Below are 20,764 nucleotides of genomic sequence, written 5' to 3' on the forward strand. Positions count from 1 at the left end.
TAACATTTCTGCAAAATCCAAAGATGTGAAATAATGGAATCGCACACGAGAAACTTCTATTATCTCCTGACAACGCTGCTCGGCGTGTTGCAAACCCTAAGTTGTAAGTCGCGTTATCACCTCGTACAGTATCAAAATCAGCACCTGGTCTGGCTGCGTATTCAGGACCATCAGCAACTGGCTGTGGATCAGATGCAGTATTTCGTGGTGTTCGTATTTTAGCATACCTGATATGATCAGCGTGGTTAGTAATATCCTTGGTAAACATCATTGTTGGACCAGCTGATCTTGTGTAATCATCAGAATATCTCGCTAGACCAATTATTGTTGTAGCAACATCAACATCATTCTGAATTGATTCAATATTTTTTCCATCAATCATGTATGTGGCGCTACTAAACAGTGCCATAATCCCATTGTTGACAAAACCAACTCGGTCATTGATGTCGTAGTTAGTATTATCCGCCTTTACAAGTTCACCTTCTACTTCAATAAACGCCTCAGCGGGCAAGAAATATCTACTTGTATCCTGAACCTGTAATTCGATTCTCCCCCGCTGATTTGGTTGTCTTGCGTCATAGGAATAAAACTGATAATCACGTACCGATTCATCTTTGAGGATCGGTTCATCCATTTTAAAAGCTGAGTCGGATATACGTTTAAACATTTTATTATAATTACTATTTTTCCAAATGGTGATCTAAATCATCGTCGACGAAGACCGCTTCCTGCTATTAAATTTGATGTTATATTTCTTTCTGCTTCTTCAGATAATTCCGCTAGTTTTTTATTTGCAGCCTGATTTATTATTTTACTTACGTCTGCGGGCATCACTTCAGTACTTGCCAGTTTCACTGGTGGTTGTTGTTTTCGTCGCATTAATCGTGCTAGTCTATCTTTGATCGCCGAGAACGCCTTACCAAAAACATTGACAATTGCACCAGGAGCTTTTTCACGAACAATATCAATATCTTTCATCGATAATTGTTTTGCAACAGGTGCTACTTTTGGAGCTATCCTTGTGAATAATCCCCGTACAACATAACCAAGTCCATCTCCGTAAATTGCTTCATAGATTGGTAATCGTGAGTTTACCACTCTGACCGATACGGATTTACGATGATTATTATGTATGATCATCTTATTTTATTTGCTATTTATTTAACAATTAGTCACTCTAATCATCAACAAGTTCATCGATAAGTTCTCGGTAAACGCCGATATCCATGATACCACCTTGAAATAATCGTCGACAAATATCAGCTGCTTCATTAATTATTTCTGGTGAATTATTTCCAGCTCGTTTTCCTCCCATGAGAACTTCTAACCGTGATACGTCATTAATGATATTATCAGGACAAGCAAAATTATTTCCCAGACCACTCCCCGTTGCTCCTTCTTCTTCTGATTTCTTAGATGGTGTCATTCCAAACATCTCTTTAATTTTCGACATCAGCGGTGAATAAGATTGTTTTTGTTCTGTTCGTTGCAGAGGTGGAGGAAGCTGATATGAAGGTTCCTGCTGGGAGAGTTCTTCTTGTTCCAGTCTCTCTCTATAAAGTATTTCTACTTCTTCATAAAGAGCTTTGTATTCCAAATCATCACCTTTAACCTGTTTTTTGTTTCTATATACGCGATATATCCATTTAATAAGATCATCATTTTTTACTTTTTCATGACGGGGGTTTAAAATACCAGATTTGTCAGATATATAATCTAATATTTTTTCAGGTAATTTTTCTCTTTCAGTATTTCTAATTTCTTCAACAACCCCTTCTCTGAATCTTGCAATCAATTTTATATTTTCTTTTACTGGTTTAGGTTTAGATTCAAGTTCTTTTTTCGTGTCGATGATTTCAGTACGAAGTTTTCCAATACCTTCAAGTATTTCCTCACCAACAGGTGGAGGTTGGGCCGCAGCTATATCAGTTGGAAGATCTCTTAAAATCTTCTTTGTCTGTTTAGTTCTTCTTGCTATTTTTTCAGTTTGTTCTGCTGTTTGTTTTGATACCGGAAGAAGATCTTCTTTGATGACAGTTGTAATTTTTTCAGTAGCTGCAGTGACGGGTTTAAACAGTTTTTTTAGTGTCTTCTTCGTACTCAACTTGTGCTTCTTGCTGCGCTTGTAGATTTTTTCTGAATGAGTCTCTGACAGGAAGAAATTTTTTAATTGCTTCTAGTCTCTCTCGTGCTATTCTTGCAGTATGAGATTCTGGATGTACAATTATTTTTAATATAACAATTTTTTAATTATGAGCAGCAGAGAGGGCGCGACCTCAATAAAGTGTCCACGTGGTAAAATAAACCATCCTACGAACAAAAAAAAAAGACAACGACGGTAAAGTAACACCAATTTGAGAAATCTTTGGAAGATTTATTTTTGCTTCTATTTGTGTCGACGCTTTTGGTTTAATTCGTGTCGACGCTTTTTTTTTCTTTGTTCGTAGGAAGGGTTATTTTTAGTTTTTAGTGTCAGGATAATGTGACTGGGTGGGACATCATGCTTCATGTCTGCGGCATGATGCCCCAGTTCTAGACATCACTATAAACTGCCACATTGCAGACATCGTAGCGATATGACTGAAAAATTGTTAAAGCTAAGTTAAAAATCCAAATCACAACACAACATTTATTTGGAAGGATTATCCGTTTAGAGTTTCTGTGCAAGTCGTCCTTTCTTTCTTTTTTTACATTTTTATAATATTACTTTTATTTAACATTATATAACCAATGTTGTACTGAGGTGCAGTCAGACACTAATAAATACATACATACATACATACATACATACATACATTATTTCCGTATGTAATTGCATTTAAAAATAGACTGTGGTCACATTTTTTGTGTAGATTACAGCATTCTTATAACTTGCCATTTTAACGAGTACAAGTGTAGCGAAGCGGTAACACGTGGAAGCTAACTGCCATGTGAGTTCTTACGGTACTTGGACACAACTTCGGCTGATTTGCCAATCCCGTCAAAATTGAGATCTTAGATGGGAACCCACGTACACCATTTAAAGTTCATGCTATGCTGGCCTTGATTATTTCACTGTCCACTTAGGTTTATTGGCCAGTTAGGTAAAACGTCACATTTTTTGTTTGGAAGAGTTGCCAATATCAAAGATAGGTTCCAAAAACACTTTTCATGTAACACAGCGAAAGCTGACATTTGATTGGTGAATCAAAAGGTCGAAAAAAAATTAGCTGTGGTTGGTAACTCTCAGATATGCTTATCAATAAGTTGATTTTAATCCGATTGGCTGATTCGCTTGTCCTTATTTTAACTTCCTTTACATTTCAGAAAAATGAACAGTTTGCCAGTAATACCGCATTTGTTGCGAAAATACGAAGAGGCCAAAGTATATAAAGGTTGGAACATATGCATTTATCCCTTATTACCTCTCTCTCTCTCTCTCTCTCGCGCGCGCGCAAACGTGTTTCAGGCAGAGATTAAACGGATAAATGTTATATTTCCCGTTTTCACTCGTATCTGCCCATTGATATATACGTCATTTCTATCGCAACCATCATGTAACAGGGAATTGGACCGGAGAGGGTGGATGAGCAGGCGTTACTTTTTTAAGAATGAACTGTTAATAGACTAATTTATCCGCGTTTCAACTGAAGTATTTTCTTCCTAGGGCGTGGTCATAATATAAGATTGGCTGCATTCACCAATATTCCGAGCGCATACACATTCAGATGCAATTGAAGTCTTGACATTTTCTTTTTTTTTTCTATTCGTCCATGCTAGTATATCTATCTATTTGTATACGCCTTTATTTCAAAATCTTCTCAAGGATCTGCGGTGGCTGATTGGTTAGCGAGCAGAAGTCGCGACATGACTGATTTCCTTGGAAGGGGTACCATATTTTGTACCTGGGCAAGGACACTTTACTCTAACTGACATGATGCCATGTAACCTTCCTGTGTTGCCGTGCCGCCCCCCCCCCCCCCGCCCATCACCATTTTCTGCAGATAATGGCCAGTCATTAAAAGAATTGTGACAGACCTGTCGCTCGAAATTCCTCTGTCTTAGAAATCATCTTTGAACTCACATAACCGTGAGGTTAGGTAAGCTCATGGTGTGGACCCTGGCGTCTGTCAGTCCGTAACAGTTGCTTGTCACCACTCTGTGAGCCATGTCTTTCATCCATATTTTTTTTACACTTGAAATTTAAATTTTATATCATCAAAATACCGGACGATTACATTGATGGGCGAGATCCAAGCTTATTAATAAGATAATCTTGTATTTGATTGTCCCAGCTCGTTACCATTCTGGAAGCTGTATTTCTGACCCGATTTTGAACAAACTCGGAATGTGGGTTTTTATTATTAAGATATTAGATGGGTTCGTTAATGGGCAATGTTTACTAATATCAGTGAAGTGATCTTGCATCGGACTGACCGAGCTAATTACTATGGAAGATATAGTTTTCATCCTATTTTGCTCAAAGTAATTTTTGCGTCCATTAGCTCTTGAGAAAATAGATGGTTTTTTGGCACCCCGTACACATACTGATTGGATGGACTAATTACCAAGCTGTGAGTCATATGTTTCATCGGAACTGGACTGATCTTTGAATTCTATATAATCAAGATCTCGCAGGCGTTTGATAATGCACGAGATGCTTGCATATTTATAAGGTGAATGTCGTTTCATTGGCGGAGATATATTACAATTACCACATTAGAGACGATATTTCTGATCCGATTTTCATTAAACCTGGTGATGTTGAAGATGTTGTATGGGTACAGTTTGAGGTGATTTTGCATCTGATGGCTGAGTTTGTCAAAACTTTATCGACCCCATTTAGATCAGACTTATGACTCACCTTTACAAAGCAGAGGACAGCTGTTGTGCTGACCACAGCGCCGGCCTCCTCACATATAAAAAGTCATACACATGAATAACCGAACTGCATCTCAATCATTCTTTCTTTTTGGTTATAGTCAGCAGTTTCGAACGCGTTTCATGGCATTTTCCACCAGGGGAGGATACTGATGGGGTTAACTTTAGTCATTCTTTGTTAAATTTTTCCATTTAGCTCTGGTGTTTAATATAATTAATACCCTACGTATCACTATCATATTGTTTAACTTTCTGGGACGGAAATTACAATGGTCCTTATAAGAAAATCCCTCCCATCAGATGAAAAATTCTAGAAGTTCAGAACTTGAAAGAACACAGACCCACTCTGTCCCCAATGTCTTAGGCAAATGTAAAGTAGCCATTCTCTTATTTTATGGATGCTATTTGTATTCGGTTTCATTTGGTTACGCTTTCAGCAAGATGTGCCCTTTCTCTCGTCTAAGACGTGTTCGGGCATTCAAATCTGTTTTCCCCCGTATTTTTAGAATGTTTACACTCTCATTATTGTATATCTATTAGTCGGATAAGCTCTCGAAAGAGCTTGGAGGCATTTTATACCGTTTTTTTTTTCATTATGCACCTTTTATATACTCTTACTCTTCTGAGAGGGGTCCCCGAGTGGTCGAGTGGTCTAAAGCGCTCTCCGTTACGGATCACTGCCATCTCAACCTCTGTATGCGCCGGTTCGAGTCTCGGATTCAGCCAGTGTGGGTATGCGAGAAAGCCTGCCGGTAGCTTCTCGTGAGTCGGTGGTTCTTTCCAGGGTTTTCCCTGGTTCTTCCTCCACCATTAATACTGGCCGCCATGTATAGCCTATCGTTTGCTGAAAATGGCGTTAAACCCCACAACAACAACAACTCTTCTGAGATCTGGTAGGTGATATCTGTTCCTATTTTTAAAAGTAATCCAATTATTTGTGGATGTTTCCGGAATTCGAGGCCAGGCTTCGTCTTCTCAGAAGTAAACCATTTGATCCAGGAGAACGTGGGATCCCTTGTTGGGCTCTTAAGGACTCAGAAGATTAGCTCTTCGTCGAATAGCACCTATAGGTCCCATAAAGATACGAGACCCTCCTCTGGGCCCTTAGGGTCCCAGAAGAAGAATAGTTGCTCATTTAGAGTATCACTCCTAGATTAGAGGACAAAGTATCCTTCTCTTGGCCTTTAAGGGTCCCGAAGAAGAATAGATCGATAGGTGTAGTACAACAGCTCTCCTCTTCGTTTAAAGGAGCACTCTTGGGTACCAAAAGGATATGGGGCCATTCTCTTGGCCCTTGTGGTCCCCGAAGAAGATTATATCTTTAGTGGAAAAGAGCCCTTCTCATAGGAGGATATCGGATAATTCTCGATGGAGAAATATAAGACTCTGGGCCCACTAACGGTCGTTCCGACCCAGTTAGTGCCTGTTAAGGTTAGGTCAAGGGTCGTTGCCAATGGAAGAAATACTATGCCGGATAGTGAGTCGCGACTCCCTCACCTCCATGAGGGAGGTGCTGCACCCTCTCCAGGTCCTCAGGCTAGTGACGGTATTGAGGGAGTCATCACCCACCATGAAGGAAAAACAGCACCCATTCTCAACCCTCAAGCCAGTGACCGCGACAAGCAGATCGAACCTCCATATAAAGAGAGCTTCTCCATCAGTTTAGAGTTGTCTGACCGTTCATTGACCGGTGATCTGTCAGCGACACTAGTCACTATTCACCAGCCTTCGAATACAAGTGACTTGTCCTTGGAGCCGCTTCAGATACGTGGAGAAGGATGAGGTCGAGACCGCCCTTTCGCAAGGCTACCGATGAATCTCCTTGGGGACATGAATTCGGCGTACATCCGCCAGACTAAAGAAGGGTGTGATTGTGTAGGCATCCATTTCAGGAGTTGAATTGTGCCTCCCAGTTGTGGGGCCACTGATACCAAAGACGTCGCCTCATAACCGTGCTGACGCTTGAGGCGCTGACCTATATCACTTGCTTGTGTGGAGTCAAGAGAATGGAGGAGCATCGGTCTCTTAAACCCAGATGTTCGAAGAACGATGAGAAGCGTTCTCTTTGAGCAAAATATGCTATTATGGACAGTCTCATCGCTCCGTGTGATTACTTACTGCACGTGAATATACTACCCCCAGGTATCATCCTAATGAGAGAAACATGAATGTTACAAGATAACCGGGTTGGATTTCGGATTTACAACAGAACGCTTTTGATGGTGATACAAATACAATATTTAATGATGAATGACTTGAATGGAAAAGAATTATGATTAACACGTACGTGTATAAGATCCAAATATTGGACAAATTAACATAATCCGCACGAACCTAATAATGCAACAAATGAAAATACAAATAAACGACCTTACACAGTACAAGGACAAAGGTGAGTGATTCACAGTGATTTCACACGACGAAAAGGATGGTGTGTTTTACTTAGATATTGAAAAATGTGGTACTTTAATCATATAGTAAAATGTGTTCACTCAGATAGTGAAAAAAATGAGGTATTTTACTCAAAAGTAAAATGATGAAAACAAAGGGACTGATATACTAAATGTCTTTACAATCCCAAAACGCTGAGTATTACAAACTCCCAACAATTAACCCACGGCTAAAAGATTACATGTATGGAGTTTCACTCTCCGTCACCAGCACACTCGGCTACCAGTCACACTGGTCAATTCAGTCAAACAGTCAATATTCCAGGTAGTCACCGACCACCATTCAATTCCTGGGTCAATCAATCAATCAGTGCCCACCAATCGGTCAGCAACACCCGATCACCTGCCACTCGACCAGCAACACTGTCAACTTTACGGCTGCTCTGGTTCAGCTTTACAGCTGCTATGGTCATCTTCTATGGTTAGCTCTACAGCTGATACCACGTCGACTCCGATCAGCACTACAGCTGAGAATCCGATTAGCTCTACAGCTCTGGCTAAGATTAGCTGAAAATACATCCAACACCGTATACTATGCATGATACGGGCATATACGATAAAACGTAATGACGTTGTATACGGTAAGTTACACAGATTACCTTATCGGCACAATAATTACAAAACAATACACCAACCCGTGCCCGATAAGAATCATACGGTACTAAACCTTTCTTAAAAATGCAACTTTATATTGCTAATATAAATCTCTTGCTAAGTCACAAACAAGAATAGAAAATATTTGCATTATACTGTGTAAGCCGAAGCTACATAGAATATATACAAAAATAAACGTGGTAGTACAATAGTTATAACTTACAAGAAATTAATAAATAACTCACATACCTCTACAGCTGAAGATGTGCAAGTCCTTAAAGTAGACCGCTCACTGACATGACGTCCATTAATGTGTATATTTAGTTTTACGATGAGGCACTTATACACAGACAATGTGCGCTGAATATATTCGGTTCTTCCCATCGAAAGCACATCGCACGTGCGGCATAGGATGAATCAAACTCACTGTTTCGAAATATTATACAATATACATAAATCACTCTCGGGTATCGTTATACGCAAAAAACGAAACTCGAGTACATGTATTTTATAAATAAAAGGATTTATATGATTCCGTGACAATGTTGATGGGAAGTCCTGTCACCAAGGAGCGAGGGCAGGACAATGATGTACTGACGGTTTTAGTGGATTCTAGCAAGTGCACCGAGTTACTGGATGAGACTGCGCCTCATTCTACCTTACGGTCACTTGCCTCCTTCAACCCATTGCAGAGACTGCGCGTCCTCCTCCCTTCCGATAACTTGCACCATTCCACCCATCTCGTCAGGCGGAGGATGGTGAAAAGATCTGGTCATTCATAAGACAGAAAACGAAGTTTACAGCTTATTTCTCCAGATTTGTCTGAAGTTATTGGGCTCAAGAGAAGAATTAAATTCTTTCTAGTTTCGAGAGATTCGCGGGCGCTACCCCAAAACAGATCTTTTTCACTCCATTCAGATAATGCTCGGGAGATCTTTCAAAGGTTTTGTATGGGTCATGAGTTTGCTAAACTGCGTAAGAAGTTTCTTTAGTTAGCAAGTGGGAATTTCGATGGAGATAGTCTGGGGTGCTGAAACTTAAGATCATGCTGGTTGTCACTATAATCTCTCATGCAGATCTTTTTCACCGCCTAATTCGGTCTTCCAAATTAGGAACCTTTGTCACGAGTCGCGATAGAGCACTTTTTCAGCGGTTTCCAAAACATGCCGATGTCCGAGCGCCGATCTCTTGGGCACTTGCAGTTTTACTGGATCACAGCAATAACCTTCATAGGGCATCTGTCTTGGAGGCAGATACCATTTTCGGAGGTCTCATTCCGTCCTTGGTATCTCTGGACCATAATGACCAACATTATCGGTCCCTGGCACCCGCTTCGGACCCGTTGAAACGAGCTATTATGTGTGTTCTTACAGTTTAGCGAACGTCGTTAAAACCCCGATACCGCGTTTATCATAAATTTCACCATTCTTCCAATCTAACTAAAGCTTGAATGGAAAGAAATGATTTGTTAAAAAGCTTTAATACTTAAACCGTTCTTTGAAATAATCAAGATGTTATGTTTAAAGTAAGTTCCACCCATTAACTTAGTCAACGAAGTTGCTGATAATTCCGTTTCTTTTTGGGAGTGGTCCAGAAGTAGTGAAGTGATAAATTCAACAAAGTCGGCTAGTAATTAATCTAATAACAACACCATGACGCATACATTGATTTGAGAGGGAATGGAGATAGGTAGACCCGCATTTTTAAAGCGGATCTGAGCAGAAGAAACGTGGATATTGGTGCTCAGCTGATTAAACGTCGATATTATCAAGGTTTTCATGGAACACAATGGTGGTTAGGACCAGTATCTTTCAAGATTCAATATTATTCAGATGCTTTGGCATACACGACGTTTAGCATGTAACAGTGGCATTGGAGCCTTAACAAATGCAACCCCAGTCCAGGAAGCAACCCAAATGAAGCCTCCCTTTCGCCTTTCTCTAGCCAGTCGAAGTCGCCAGGAAGATCCAGGGAGGAAGTTTGTGGGTCTTTCTCCCTTTTTGGGGAGGGGGTATCCCCAGGGATTCGATCTCTCCTGCTGTGCATCCCTCTTCCAAGACTTCCCGTCAGTGTTAGGCTAGTCCTTCCTTCAGAGGCCTGGTTGAGCACAACGTACGATTGGCGGCTTCTCTCTGTACATAAGGATAACCGGCTTTAGTTCTGGGAACATTCTCCTCTGGCAAGAATCTGTAGGCTTGTCCATCAGTCAAATACGATGCTGTTCAAGGAAGATGGACAGCTTATACAAAAGGACGCATTATAAAGGATATTAAACGACCAGTTTTCGGCCTACTTTCGGATGTCGTGATATCGACAAGAAGGAAAGTTTAGTTGATTATCGATCGTTTCGCGTCAGGCATGTTTCGTAGTAAGGTACCATTCAAGGTGAAGACTGCTAATTCAGGAAGTATTCCGACAACTATTTGATCCAGAGTGGCTTCTTAGAGTCTGTCAGGCAAAATCTATCACGTTGCAGATCCATACTGTCCCGGCTGGGAGAATAGGAAATTGCGTATGGATACCCTGACAGCTGGGATTTCTCATGGATCAGAATATTAACGCAGTTTGATAAGGTAGGCCGTTTGGGACCAGATGTTTGACCGGAGTCCTCACATACGCCCCGATGCTTTAAACTCTGGGTTGGGTTCAAATTCAGAGCCGGAATAAATAATTCTTGAGGCTTTTTTTCGTCCCTGGAAGAAACTGATGCCCTACGGATAAACAAATTGCAAACAAGGGTGGTATATTTTAGTCATGCAGTGGTGCTTCAGACGACAAGGTGCAGTTATGCACCATCTCTTTTGCGTGGTGTTTTGGAACATACTTCATTGGACATGCTTGGAAAGGATTATCTTCCCAGTTCGTCATACTCCTGGCATGAAGAATATTCCTGGCAACAGTTCGTCCAGGGGAGTCAAGGTAGTCCTCACGGAATAGTCGCTATACAAATCCGTAGCAGAGCCCCTGTTCAGACTGTTGGGGGAGATCCTTGCTGGATTTGTTCGTGGCGAAGCTGAACAACAAGCATCCCAGTTACGTTACCCAGAATCACCAAAGTTTGTGAGGAAGTGCTTCTTGATGAGTATTCAATAGTCAACACAAAAGTTGGCCAATATGGCCCATATTTGATTGTTCGCTGACTTGGATCAGTTTTGTGTTTGAAATTCATTTCTCATCCCCTTTCTATACTTGATGATTACTTGCTGCTCAATTAGCATCACGCCTGTACAGGAAAAGAAGGTCATTATGATACACATTTCACTTTATTTTACTGATTTAGATTACATTTTTGCGTTTAGCTCATGACCACACAGGTTTCTAGCATTTTGTATACATACTGTTATACTTGGAATTACGAACTTTATGAAGAATTGCATTTTGATGAGTACTGCACCAATAAATGTAGGTCACTTTTGCCTATGATGCACGCTCTGCTGACTTTGGTTATATATATATATATATATATATATATATATATATATAGTTTAAATAAATAAATAAAATTTTAAAAAATTCCCCTAAATTGATTTGTACATCAAATTGAGCCACTTTAACCCAGTACCTGAAGCGCTCAGTACATTATATATACTAATCATTGTAAAACACACACACATATAAAAAATATATTTTATTTTAAACAACCTATCTACCTACCCTAATTTTAAAACCAGTGCAGTAGGAAACCTATTTTTCTGCCTAAGTACAACACATTTATTACAAAATTAAGTATATGTGACCTTTATTTCATGCTTTATTAACTTTGTTTAAATTCTGTGTTTAAATGTAATTGATTGAGTGATGTTTGTTAGAATCATTGAACTTGATAAATGAATACATCATTGTTAGTACTACACCATTACGGCCAAAGAAGGTCACTGTAACCTACATTTTATGTCTCACTAACATTGGTTAAGTACTTGTGATGAACGCTTGGCCACATTTTTTCCACGCAATAACCCTTTCTGAGATGAAAGGAAAACTAAATGTTTATTCAATGGCAACATTTCCATATTAATGACTAGGCATCGGGTATTACGAGAGTTTACCCTCAATAAGTTAGTTGTATATTGTACATGTGACTCAGTATATGAAACAGATGAATGCACGGATTACAAGCATTTCATTATTAGTCGGCAGTTGTAGTGGCTAATCAAGGCAGTGACTGACGCTTAAACCATACTTCTGATTTAGTTCATACTTGCTGACACTCCAAGGTAACTCAAGGTCGGTGGCACCTACGAATGAACGATGATAAAAGATACTGAAGGAGATTTTATAGAACAATGTTTTAATCAACAAGAACAAGTAAAATCTCAGACTTTTTATCAACTTATTATAGTGCTTCTGTGATATAATGAAAGAGAGTGTTCTTTGTATTTCTCTTTTGTTAAATACTGTTTTATGCCATTTATGTCCTGCTTCAGGGGACAATTATTCCTCGTCACGACTACTTTATACTGAACTTAAGTTATGCATGATAATGTCTTACAGTGGCTACTGGAGGCTGCTAAAAACTTCGTAGTTGTCTGCTGTTAAAACCGCAACGGTTATTAAAATGTTTCTTCGTGTTTACTGTATATAATAATGGACGCTATGTGCGTTTAATCGAATCGATTCGAAATTCAACCATTCCGACTATTTACACGTTGGACCTACAGCTGACATCTATGTATATGTGCTTTTGGGGCTATTTATGGTGCCATCGTTTATATGGTCGCCAATTTTGTAAACGTTTACTGGCAGTAAACTAGAACGGATAGTCGGATACGTTGCAGCTATGAGCTACGCGATTGTTGACTATGCCCTAGTTACCAAACATTGCAAATCTTCTTACCTTATCCAGGCATGTTAATGAGACGTGTATTACATCTCATTGATTCTTGCAGATTTTCTAAACACGCGTTGCGACTCGCTGCTTTGGACTAGTCTCGTTGTATCTTTCTGCATGTGGTAAGAGACTAAAAATGGAGATATGAGCCATGGTGACTCATTGCTTTGCTCGGAATGGAAAGGGTACGGGTTCGAATTCGGGACAGCTCCAGTTGGCTAGTTTGGTGTGTCCTTCGGCAAGGCACGTAATAACTTACTTGTGTTGCTTTGTCATACCCCCCCCAAAAAAAAACAATAAAGTTTTAGACAGTAGTCTTAAGTGCGTATCGATATGAGGCAAAACATGGAAATTTACTATATCCCCAGCGTGTATTCTCCTGATGTTATATTGTAGCCTAATAGTCATATTAGGTTTAACTTCGATGTATACCCATCGCAAATACCCCCTCTTTTACTGCACATTGCTTAATTTGAAACAAGTGTCGTTTCAGATCCGTTACTCTTCCACACCCCTAAACAGGGACCCAGAGTTAACCTGAACTCCATTGTGTATAATGTATCTTTCTTCTACAGATCGTCATTCATCATCTCTGCATTCGAGTCCACATATTAGTTATGGTTTTAAAGTATTTGAAACTTTAAAGTGTAAATGAAATTCGTTTATTTGTTGACACTGGACCTGTCCTATGGAACCCAGGGGATGGAACCATAAATTACACCCCCACCCCAGCACATGACTTCTATATTCATAACTAATAGACAATGTTTAAGTTCAACCCAGACTGTCATACAGAAGGTATTACATTAGCCTCGATGCTGAAATGCAGGGATAAATAATAAGCTTGCAAACTAGATAGTTGTTATTTTAGACAATTTATTCGAAATCTTTTAAGGATTCCACACCTATTATCAAAACACTTTATCCAGATTTGTATGAAGGTGCCCCCCCCCCCCATGCTTATGTACCCTAACTACACCAATGTTTCGATTATTTTCCCTAGCGAAACGTGACATTCATGAATACATTAAATATTTGTCAATTTAGGACCACGCTATTTATTAGCCCACGCAGTCGAATTCAGATATAGTCAATGATTATCTACCGTGGGTGTATGAAACCTGTTCTAAAGACTTTTATATTTTAGAGTATTCGTTTGTATCACGATTCCATGAATCCCATTGGTGTGTGTGACTGTACTTGAAAATTTAAATCGTATTCAGTGCAGTATCTTACGTTATAGTTTTTAACCCGCTGACTGCTTATTCACGCAACTCATTGCATACATGTATAAACATTTCGGATTGTGAAACCTTGAAGGTTTTGAGATGGACAACGTTAGTATGTGCTTTATACAAGTCCAGACTTGGTCATATTTTAATAATGCAGTTTTTGTTTTTGTTTGAAATCGATTGAAGTTGCGCCAAAAATGTTTGCACGTTGGGAAATTGATTCCAAGGAAAGGAAGAATCATTGAGTATAGAGTTTACACATGAAATAAACTAATTCCAACAAAATAATCGTGCTCTGTGAGTTTGTATTTTCTAGACAAAGGCATTAAGTTTTAATATACCTCAAGGTAAGAAGTGACGTTCAGGATTTTGGTACTTCATTAAACACTGTGACTTGTACATGTACAACGGATTTTAACACTTTGGTTAAATGACTGGGTTCGTGCTGTATCAATAACATGAAAGCAGAATATACACAATTCTAACTGATCATCGGCTGAAGTCGACTGACAATACAATTTACAGAATTTGACAGAGTGAGATGGGGAGAGAGAGAGAGAGAGCTCATTATTCATAATTGCTAAAGAGAGACTACAACAGCAGCGAACTGGTGGTTTTGTCAACACATGGCATTCTTCAGTTGGAGTGTATTTAGTATCATGGACGATTAATATTTTATTGCATTGTACCCTGTTCCCAACTCTTTGATATGTTATTTATTCTTACATGATAAGACCGGATTCAATTTGTTGTACAGGGTTTGTTTTTACTTAGCCATACTTAATCATCTAACTGTTCGTGAATACAGTTTTTTTAAAAATCTCCTGTTTTGTTTTGTTCCCCCAAACACTTTTCTGTAGGAATTTGGTATACACTTTATGATCGCAAGTAACTAATCACAGAAGAATAACAACCATACACGGGTTGTTGTGTGTAAATAGTTGCTGTATGGTTTAGAAAAGCCATAAAACCTTAAGATTACATTTCCAGAGTATTCCTGGAAATGTTTGCACAGAGCGAGCCGTGTATTATCCCTATTATGCGGGGTGGGGTGGGGGTGTTCTTCTGTTAACCAAATTGGGTTTATTATAAGAAACTAAGGCGTTTGATTCAATAAATAAAGGTTAGCTTAATGTTTTTGTGTCTTAGGAATTAAACGCATCGAGAATATATAGGGATCGTGTGCAGTTTCCATGTCTTGACTCTTTATTTCAACAATTATGGATCATGTACGTTTTCCTAATATCCCCTGCGTACTTCATCGAATAGGGATCTTATACAGTTTGTCTGTCTGTCTAAACACTTTAGCAAAAGTTTGAACGTTGTAAATTGTTTGTTCTTAATTCAGCAATTACCATACAGAAAGGGTATGCTGTTTGCTGTGTACAAATATTTGTTGTCGTGGGAGGGAATAGTTTAGGCCTGATGTTCCCATTTTGTCTCTAAATACATAGATTTACACCCTCAATCAATAAAACATAGGCTGTTTATACGTACGAAAAATAGTAATGAATCAGCGCGTGTCCGATATTCCTTCACCACTTATACTGGCCGTTATGTATATTCTACCATATGCTGAACGAAAATGGCGTTAAACCCACAAGAACAACAATAACATCATACAAATAATCGACTTTCCACGTGTCCTGAAGGTAGAAAAGGGGAAATCTCGAGAGAATGACCCCTACAACTTGATATTTAATATTAAGTTATATACCATTTTATTTTCTGTCGATGGGTTGGGATAACTGGGGGGTGGGGTGGTATTTTCTTCGCGAATATTTTATTTATCTCTTAATGAAACTTATTTATAACTGAAACTTGTTCTTTTTTTTTTTTCTTTTTTTTTGGCTTTTCAATTTCTCTTGGGCGACACACATTGTGCCCGTGTCTAAAGGCTATCATATATCCACAGCATCCCTGCATTTTCTTAGCCGACGATAAGGCCTTCTCTCATTTTTGTCTCAAGAGTGACATCACACAACCACAACCAGGCCTCCAAAAATGGTGAATTGGGAGTCGCGGAGGCTCCGTGGTTAGCGTGTCAGACTTGTAATCGAAGGGGTGCGAGTTCGAATCTGACCATCTGACCAGCCTATGACGTGTCCATTAGCAAGGCACTTTATTTCAAATGTCTTGGCAAAATATAATTTAAAAAATAACATACTTGCATTGCAGTACCGTAAAACACCAAACCAAACTAAACCAAACCAAACCGGCCAACCAATGATCAAAGTGAAATAAGTTCTTGATCAAAGCACCACCAAAACGCCATACTTGTCTGCCTATGTATAGGAAAACATGTCTGGCTTAACGAACTAGTCAACCTAAATTTGTGTTGGCCTAAATATAGGAAATGATGATGTATAGTTTAAAGAGTCAATCAGCCTGAGACCGCATACCTTTGCATACTTACATGACAGTATCCCAAGGATCAAACACAGGCATTCTTTGGTTCAAAACGTAATCTGGGTCTTTTCAGACCAAAATATGAGATTATAGTACATGCTTATTTGACATTGATCTGTGCATGGCGTTATCGAACGTGATTCAGTTATCTATCCTAAATTTTGGTGTTGAAATCTCTCTCACACACATTGTCCTACACATTGACCATGACGTCATAGTAAACTATTTGAAAGTGCAAATATCAAAGTGCAACGCATGCCTGTTACATGTTGTACCTTGGTCTTAGAGGAAGCTACTGTGAACTTTATACCTTGGAGTCAAATTAAATCCATATCGATTTACTTTTGATTGCATGAAATATTTTATTATTAAAATTATTATTGCTACCTTAACCCCACACGTTGTTCATTAGGTCGTCAGTACTTATTCCCAATATCATTATATCATAATGGGACAATAAAGTATTTTGTAAACTAACTGTACAGAGTTATTAATGTCATCCAATTTCCGATTTAACTATAATGATATTAGTGCTGACACTCAGCCTGCCCTCCGGAGAGTATTAAAACCATTGATAAATTCTTTGTCCAAAATATCTGCTTGTTTTAGTGGCTTTCTCAGTGTGCTAATTATATACTCAACGACCCACTTTGGTGTTTTACTGCACAACTACACTGTTATGTCATTTAGTACAGATACAGTTAGTGTAAAGCGCCTTGACAAAGGACACCCACGACAGCCATGACTGGCTATTCCGACGGTAGAATTTGAACTCAGACCCTTTCGGTCAAGAGTCCAGCACATGACGGAGATTAGACGGACACATATCGAGTCACCAATAAAAAGTAATTTTCGCATTTCAGAAAATAAAGACGTCACTCGGAACAGAACTTTTCTGACAATAACTTTCCCTAAAACAAAATGTTTCGCTTTAGACTTGAAAATAAGTGTACCTGGAATTCGAAAGGTAACTAAAACATGTACTTTATAATACATGTCAGTTAAAATATTAGAAATAACAGGACCAGCAACCAACGTCACCTTCTTCGATGCAAGTTTTGCCATTTTCCTTTTCAAAATTGTTGGCAATGCATCTCTGGGACTTGACCAAAGTAGTTAGCGAACGCCAGGGGATATTTGGATATGTGAAGATTTATTATAGACGGAATTTTTTCACAACAAGCTCACTATGGCCTTTAATTTAGATTGTTACTGGTTTTGGTAAAGTTTTATCTTTTAGTTCATGACCACATGAGTTTTGGGCATGGTATAGGCATACAATCTTACCGAGAATCATGAAACTTGGTGAGTGAATGCATGTTGGAAAGTACTACACCTATATTGGAAAAAGAAGTCACTGTGAACTACATTTCATGCTTCATTGTGACTTTTGAAATTTTGTGGTTTAAGTTCATACACGGGGCGCTGTTGGTATTCCAGTCATGAAACTTGATAATTGGGTGTATCTCTGATACTACTACACCCTTACAACAAGTCACTGTGGCGGCCTACATTTGATGCTTTACTATAATAGGTTAGTTTTTTTGTTGAACTAATGACCACGTATACTTTTACACGTTGCATTTCCTGACATACGCTTATAGCCTTTTTGAGCACTGGATTTAAACTGTTTGTTTTGTGGGTTTAGCGCCATTTTTCATTGTGATGTGTATATTTGATGTATGAAGAACCCGGGAAGACACCGGGAACAACCACTGACCGACGGGAAGTTACTGGCAAGCTTTCTCACGCACCAACGTTGTCCGAGCCCGAGACTCGAACCTATGCGGAAAGAAGTTAAATGTCAGTGATCTGTAAAAGTCTTAGACTACTCGGCCATCACTGCAGCTAGAAGCAGGAACAGATATGTCGAATTAATTGGAAATTTCTAGATTACTGACTGACTATACATTATATACTTTTATAGGCTACACTCAACAGGTTAACTGTATTGTACATGTCAATAGGTTAGGAATAAGAAGAGTGGGCCGGTAATGACTGATACATGAACTATGCAGCTAACAGTGGTCGTCCTGGCTGTTATTCCAAGGTTACTCGAAGCCTGCGACTTTCAATAAGTAAAATATGGCTTGTGTGGGCGGACAGTAATAATAATAATAATAATAATAGCGTTTTAAAGCAGAATTGGACGACAATGATTTAAAGGAAACAACGAAAACATTGTCTATTTTGTGTCAACTATAGTATATCTGGGTTTATATCATAGAAACTTAATGTTCTTTATTATTGTTTAATGTATATTTAAGGTTGCTACAGGGCCAACATCTCGTAGACCAGGTTACTTACTATGTTATTTACATGATACGTACAGTGGCTGATATCGACTATTGAAAGTTTAGTAGAGGTGAACTAAGTAATCGTTGATTATATTCTAGTTATAAAAGGCAGCATTATTATTCACTGTATTTGTAATTGTTATAGGAAGACTGATTTCCTACATTTCTTACAGTTACTTAAACCTAAGCATGTTTATTTTGAGTATGACATCTACGTGTGCGTTTGATTAGAATTTTTAACGTAGCTTTAAAAAAAAAATTCAACCATATTTAGCACTGGGGCATCATGCCGCACCCAGTCACACTATCCTGACACACGGCCGACCAGTCCAACGCTAACCTCTTAATGCTGAGCGCGCGCCTAGCGAGGCAGCTGTTAGTACTATTTTTGTAAGTCTTTGGTATGACTCGGCCGAGGTTCGAACTCACGACCTCCCGCTTCCGAGGCGGACGCTCTAACCACTAAGCCACTGGAGCGGTCGACATACAAGTAAAATGAAGCATTCTTGATTTCTAGTATCTGCTAAATTTATATGCTTTTATATACTATTAAATCTGTCGAACTTAAATCCCACATTAACTTATAAATGAATAATAGGTAACCATAGATTCCTTGCTTGTATTATATTCCTTAAAAATACAACAAACACGAGGGTTTATTATTCAGTACATTGGCGAACTTATCTGGGGAAAAAGTTGATGGGTGCGAATTCATTCAAACCGAGGAGTAGACATTTGTCGGCTTCATCAAACCTTCATGTATTTTATCGTTACATGTGAATAAAAAGGTCGAATTAAGAGTTGTTCAGTCTTCAGATAAACACATAGATACTTATTGGATATATAGATAATAATTGTAAGAGGATATTTTTTTATATTTATGGCGTAAGGCAGAACGTAACGTATCATGGACCTGTGTGTCGGTCAGCCTATTCTCTATTTCATTTCTATGCAATTCTAGAGTATAATTCAGCCTCGTATTCAGGTTCACCATAAGTCCTTTAGACGTCCATGTAATTAAAATCAGCTGCAGATAACAATGTCTCATAATGATTATTGTAGCATCTGCTGCGTAAGTATTAATAATGACGCTTCAGTTCCTTTTTTATGTGCAGGATTTTTGTGTAGTATAGAAAACTTGTTGATATCATGTATAGCTTCCGCCGTGATCGAATAAGTACAATTCATTTTTCTATCGTGGTTTACTCAATAGCGTCCGGTTTATACATGTAATTAAGTTAAGTTAATAAAGCATGGCATGCAATAAACTACGTGTATTTATAGTCTGCTCTATTTTGTCTCAGATTTAGAGCATGAGTGAGACCGGTTGTAATTTCTTGAATACTTGTCGAACTTGTATGTTATGGACATAAGTCAAACTTGTCGTAAAATCTTTGGGCACATAGGGGAAGACGCAGTAGCATAGCATGAGGGACGAAAACATCAGCTTGGACTTGTACCCTCAACGACAAAACCACAAGTTCGACAAATTCAAGGCTGGCTAATGTATTGGCTTACTCAGTGTCCTGCAATAAGGAACTAATGCAAACGAATGGTCACTTCATCCCTCAGTTTTCACTCAATACATGCTCGGTGGGATCGGAGTGTGTCCTCATCCTGATTACATCACTCAAATAGGAATCTTGGATCAACCTCATCAGTCTCACAACAGAATTGTCAGGAATCGAGATATTTCCTCATCTGCATTAAGCAACCACGATGGCAGGTGTTTCATCCCAGCCCAGAGTTACTGAACTTGGATGTCTGGATCTTATTAAATACATCCTTAAGAACAAAGGGTTCTCAAATCCTCAAGAGAGATGGCCAGCCGCGTTAGAGGCGTTTATGTGTGGTTTTTAAAAAGTATTTTTAACGTAGCTTTAAAAGATTTTCAGTCATATCGCTAGGATGTCTGCAGTGTGACAGTTTATAGTAATGTCTATCACTGGGGTATCATGCCGCAGACACGTAACATCATGTGCCCCCCAGTCACATTATCCTGACACCAAGTCGACCAGTCCTAACACTAACCTCTTAATGCTGAGCGCCAAGCGAGGCAGCTGTTGGTACTATTTGAAGAAGTCTTGAGTATTA

The 20,764-nt window shown here is 38.9% G+C and overlaps 1 protein-coding gene across 1 annotated transcript in view; it reads left to right on the top strand.

Annotated features, from left to right (window-relative positions):
- Window positions 1-20,764, top strand: part of LOC149807005 (very long chain fatty acid elongase 2-like) — an 87,832-nt gene that overhangs the window by 22,379 nt on the left and 44,689 nt on the right. Inside the window, exon 2 of the mRNA XM_089960557.1 lies at window positions 3,307-3,374. Within this exon, the coding sequence (XP_089816683.1) occupies window positions 3,311-3,374 (64 nt within the window). The 5' untranslated portion in view covers window positions 3,307-3,310. The remainder of the gene's footprint in view (window positions 1-3,306; window positions 3,375-20,764) is intronic.

This window comes from Sinohyriopsis cumingii, chromosome 1, assembly GCF_028554795.1.
Source record: "Sinohyriopsis cumingii isolate HCF-2022 chromosome 1, ASM2855479v2, whole genome shotgun sequence".
Lineage (NCBI taxonomy): Eukaryota > Metazoa > Mollusca > Bivalvia > Unionida > Unionidae > Sinohyriopsis > Sinohyriopsis cumingii.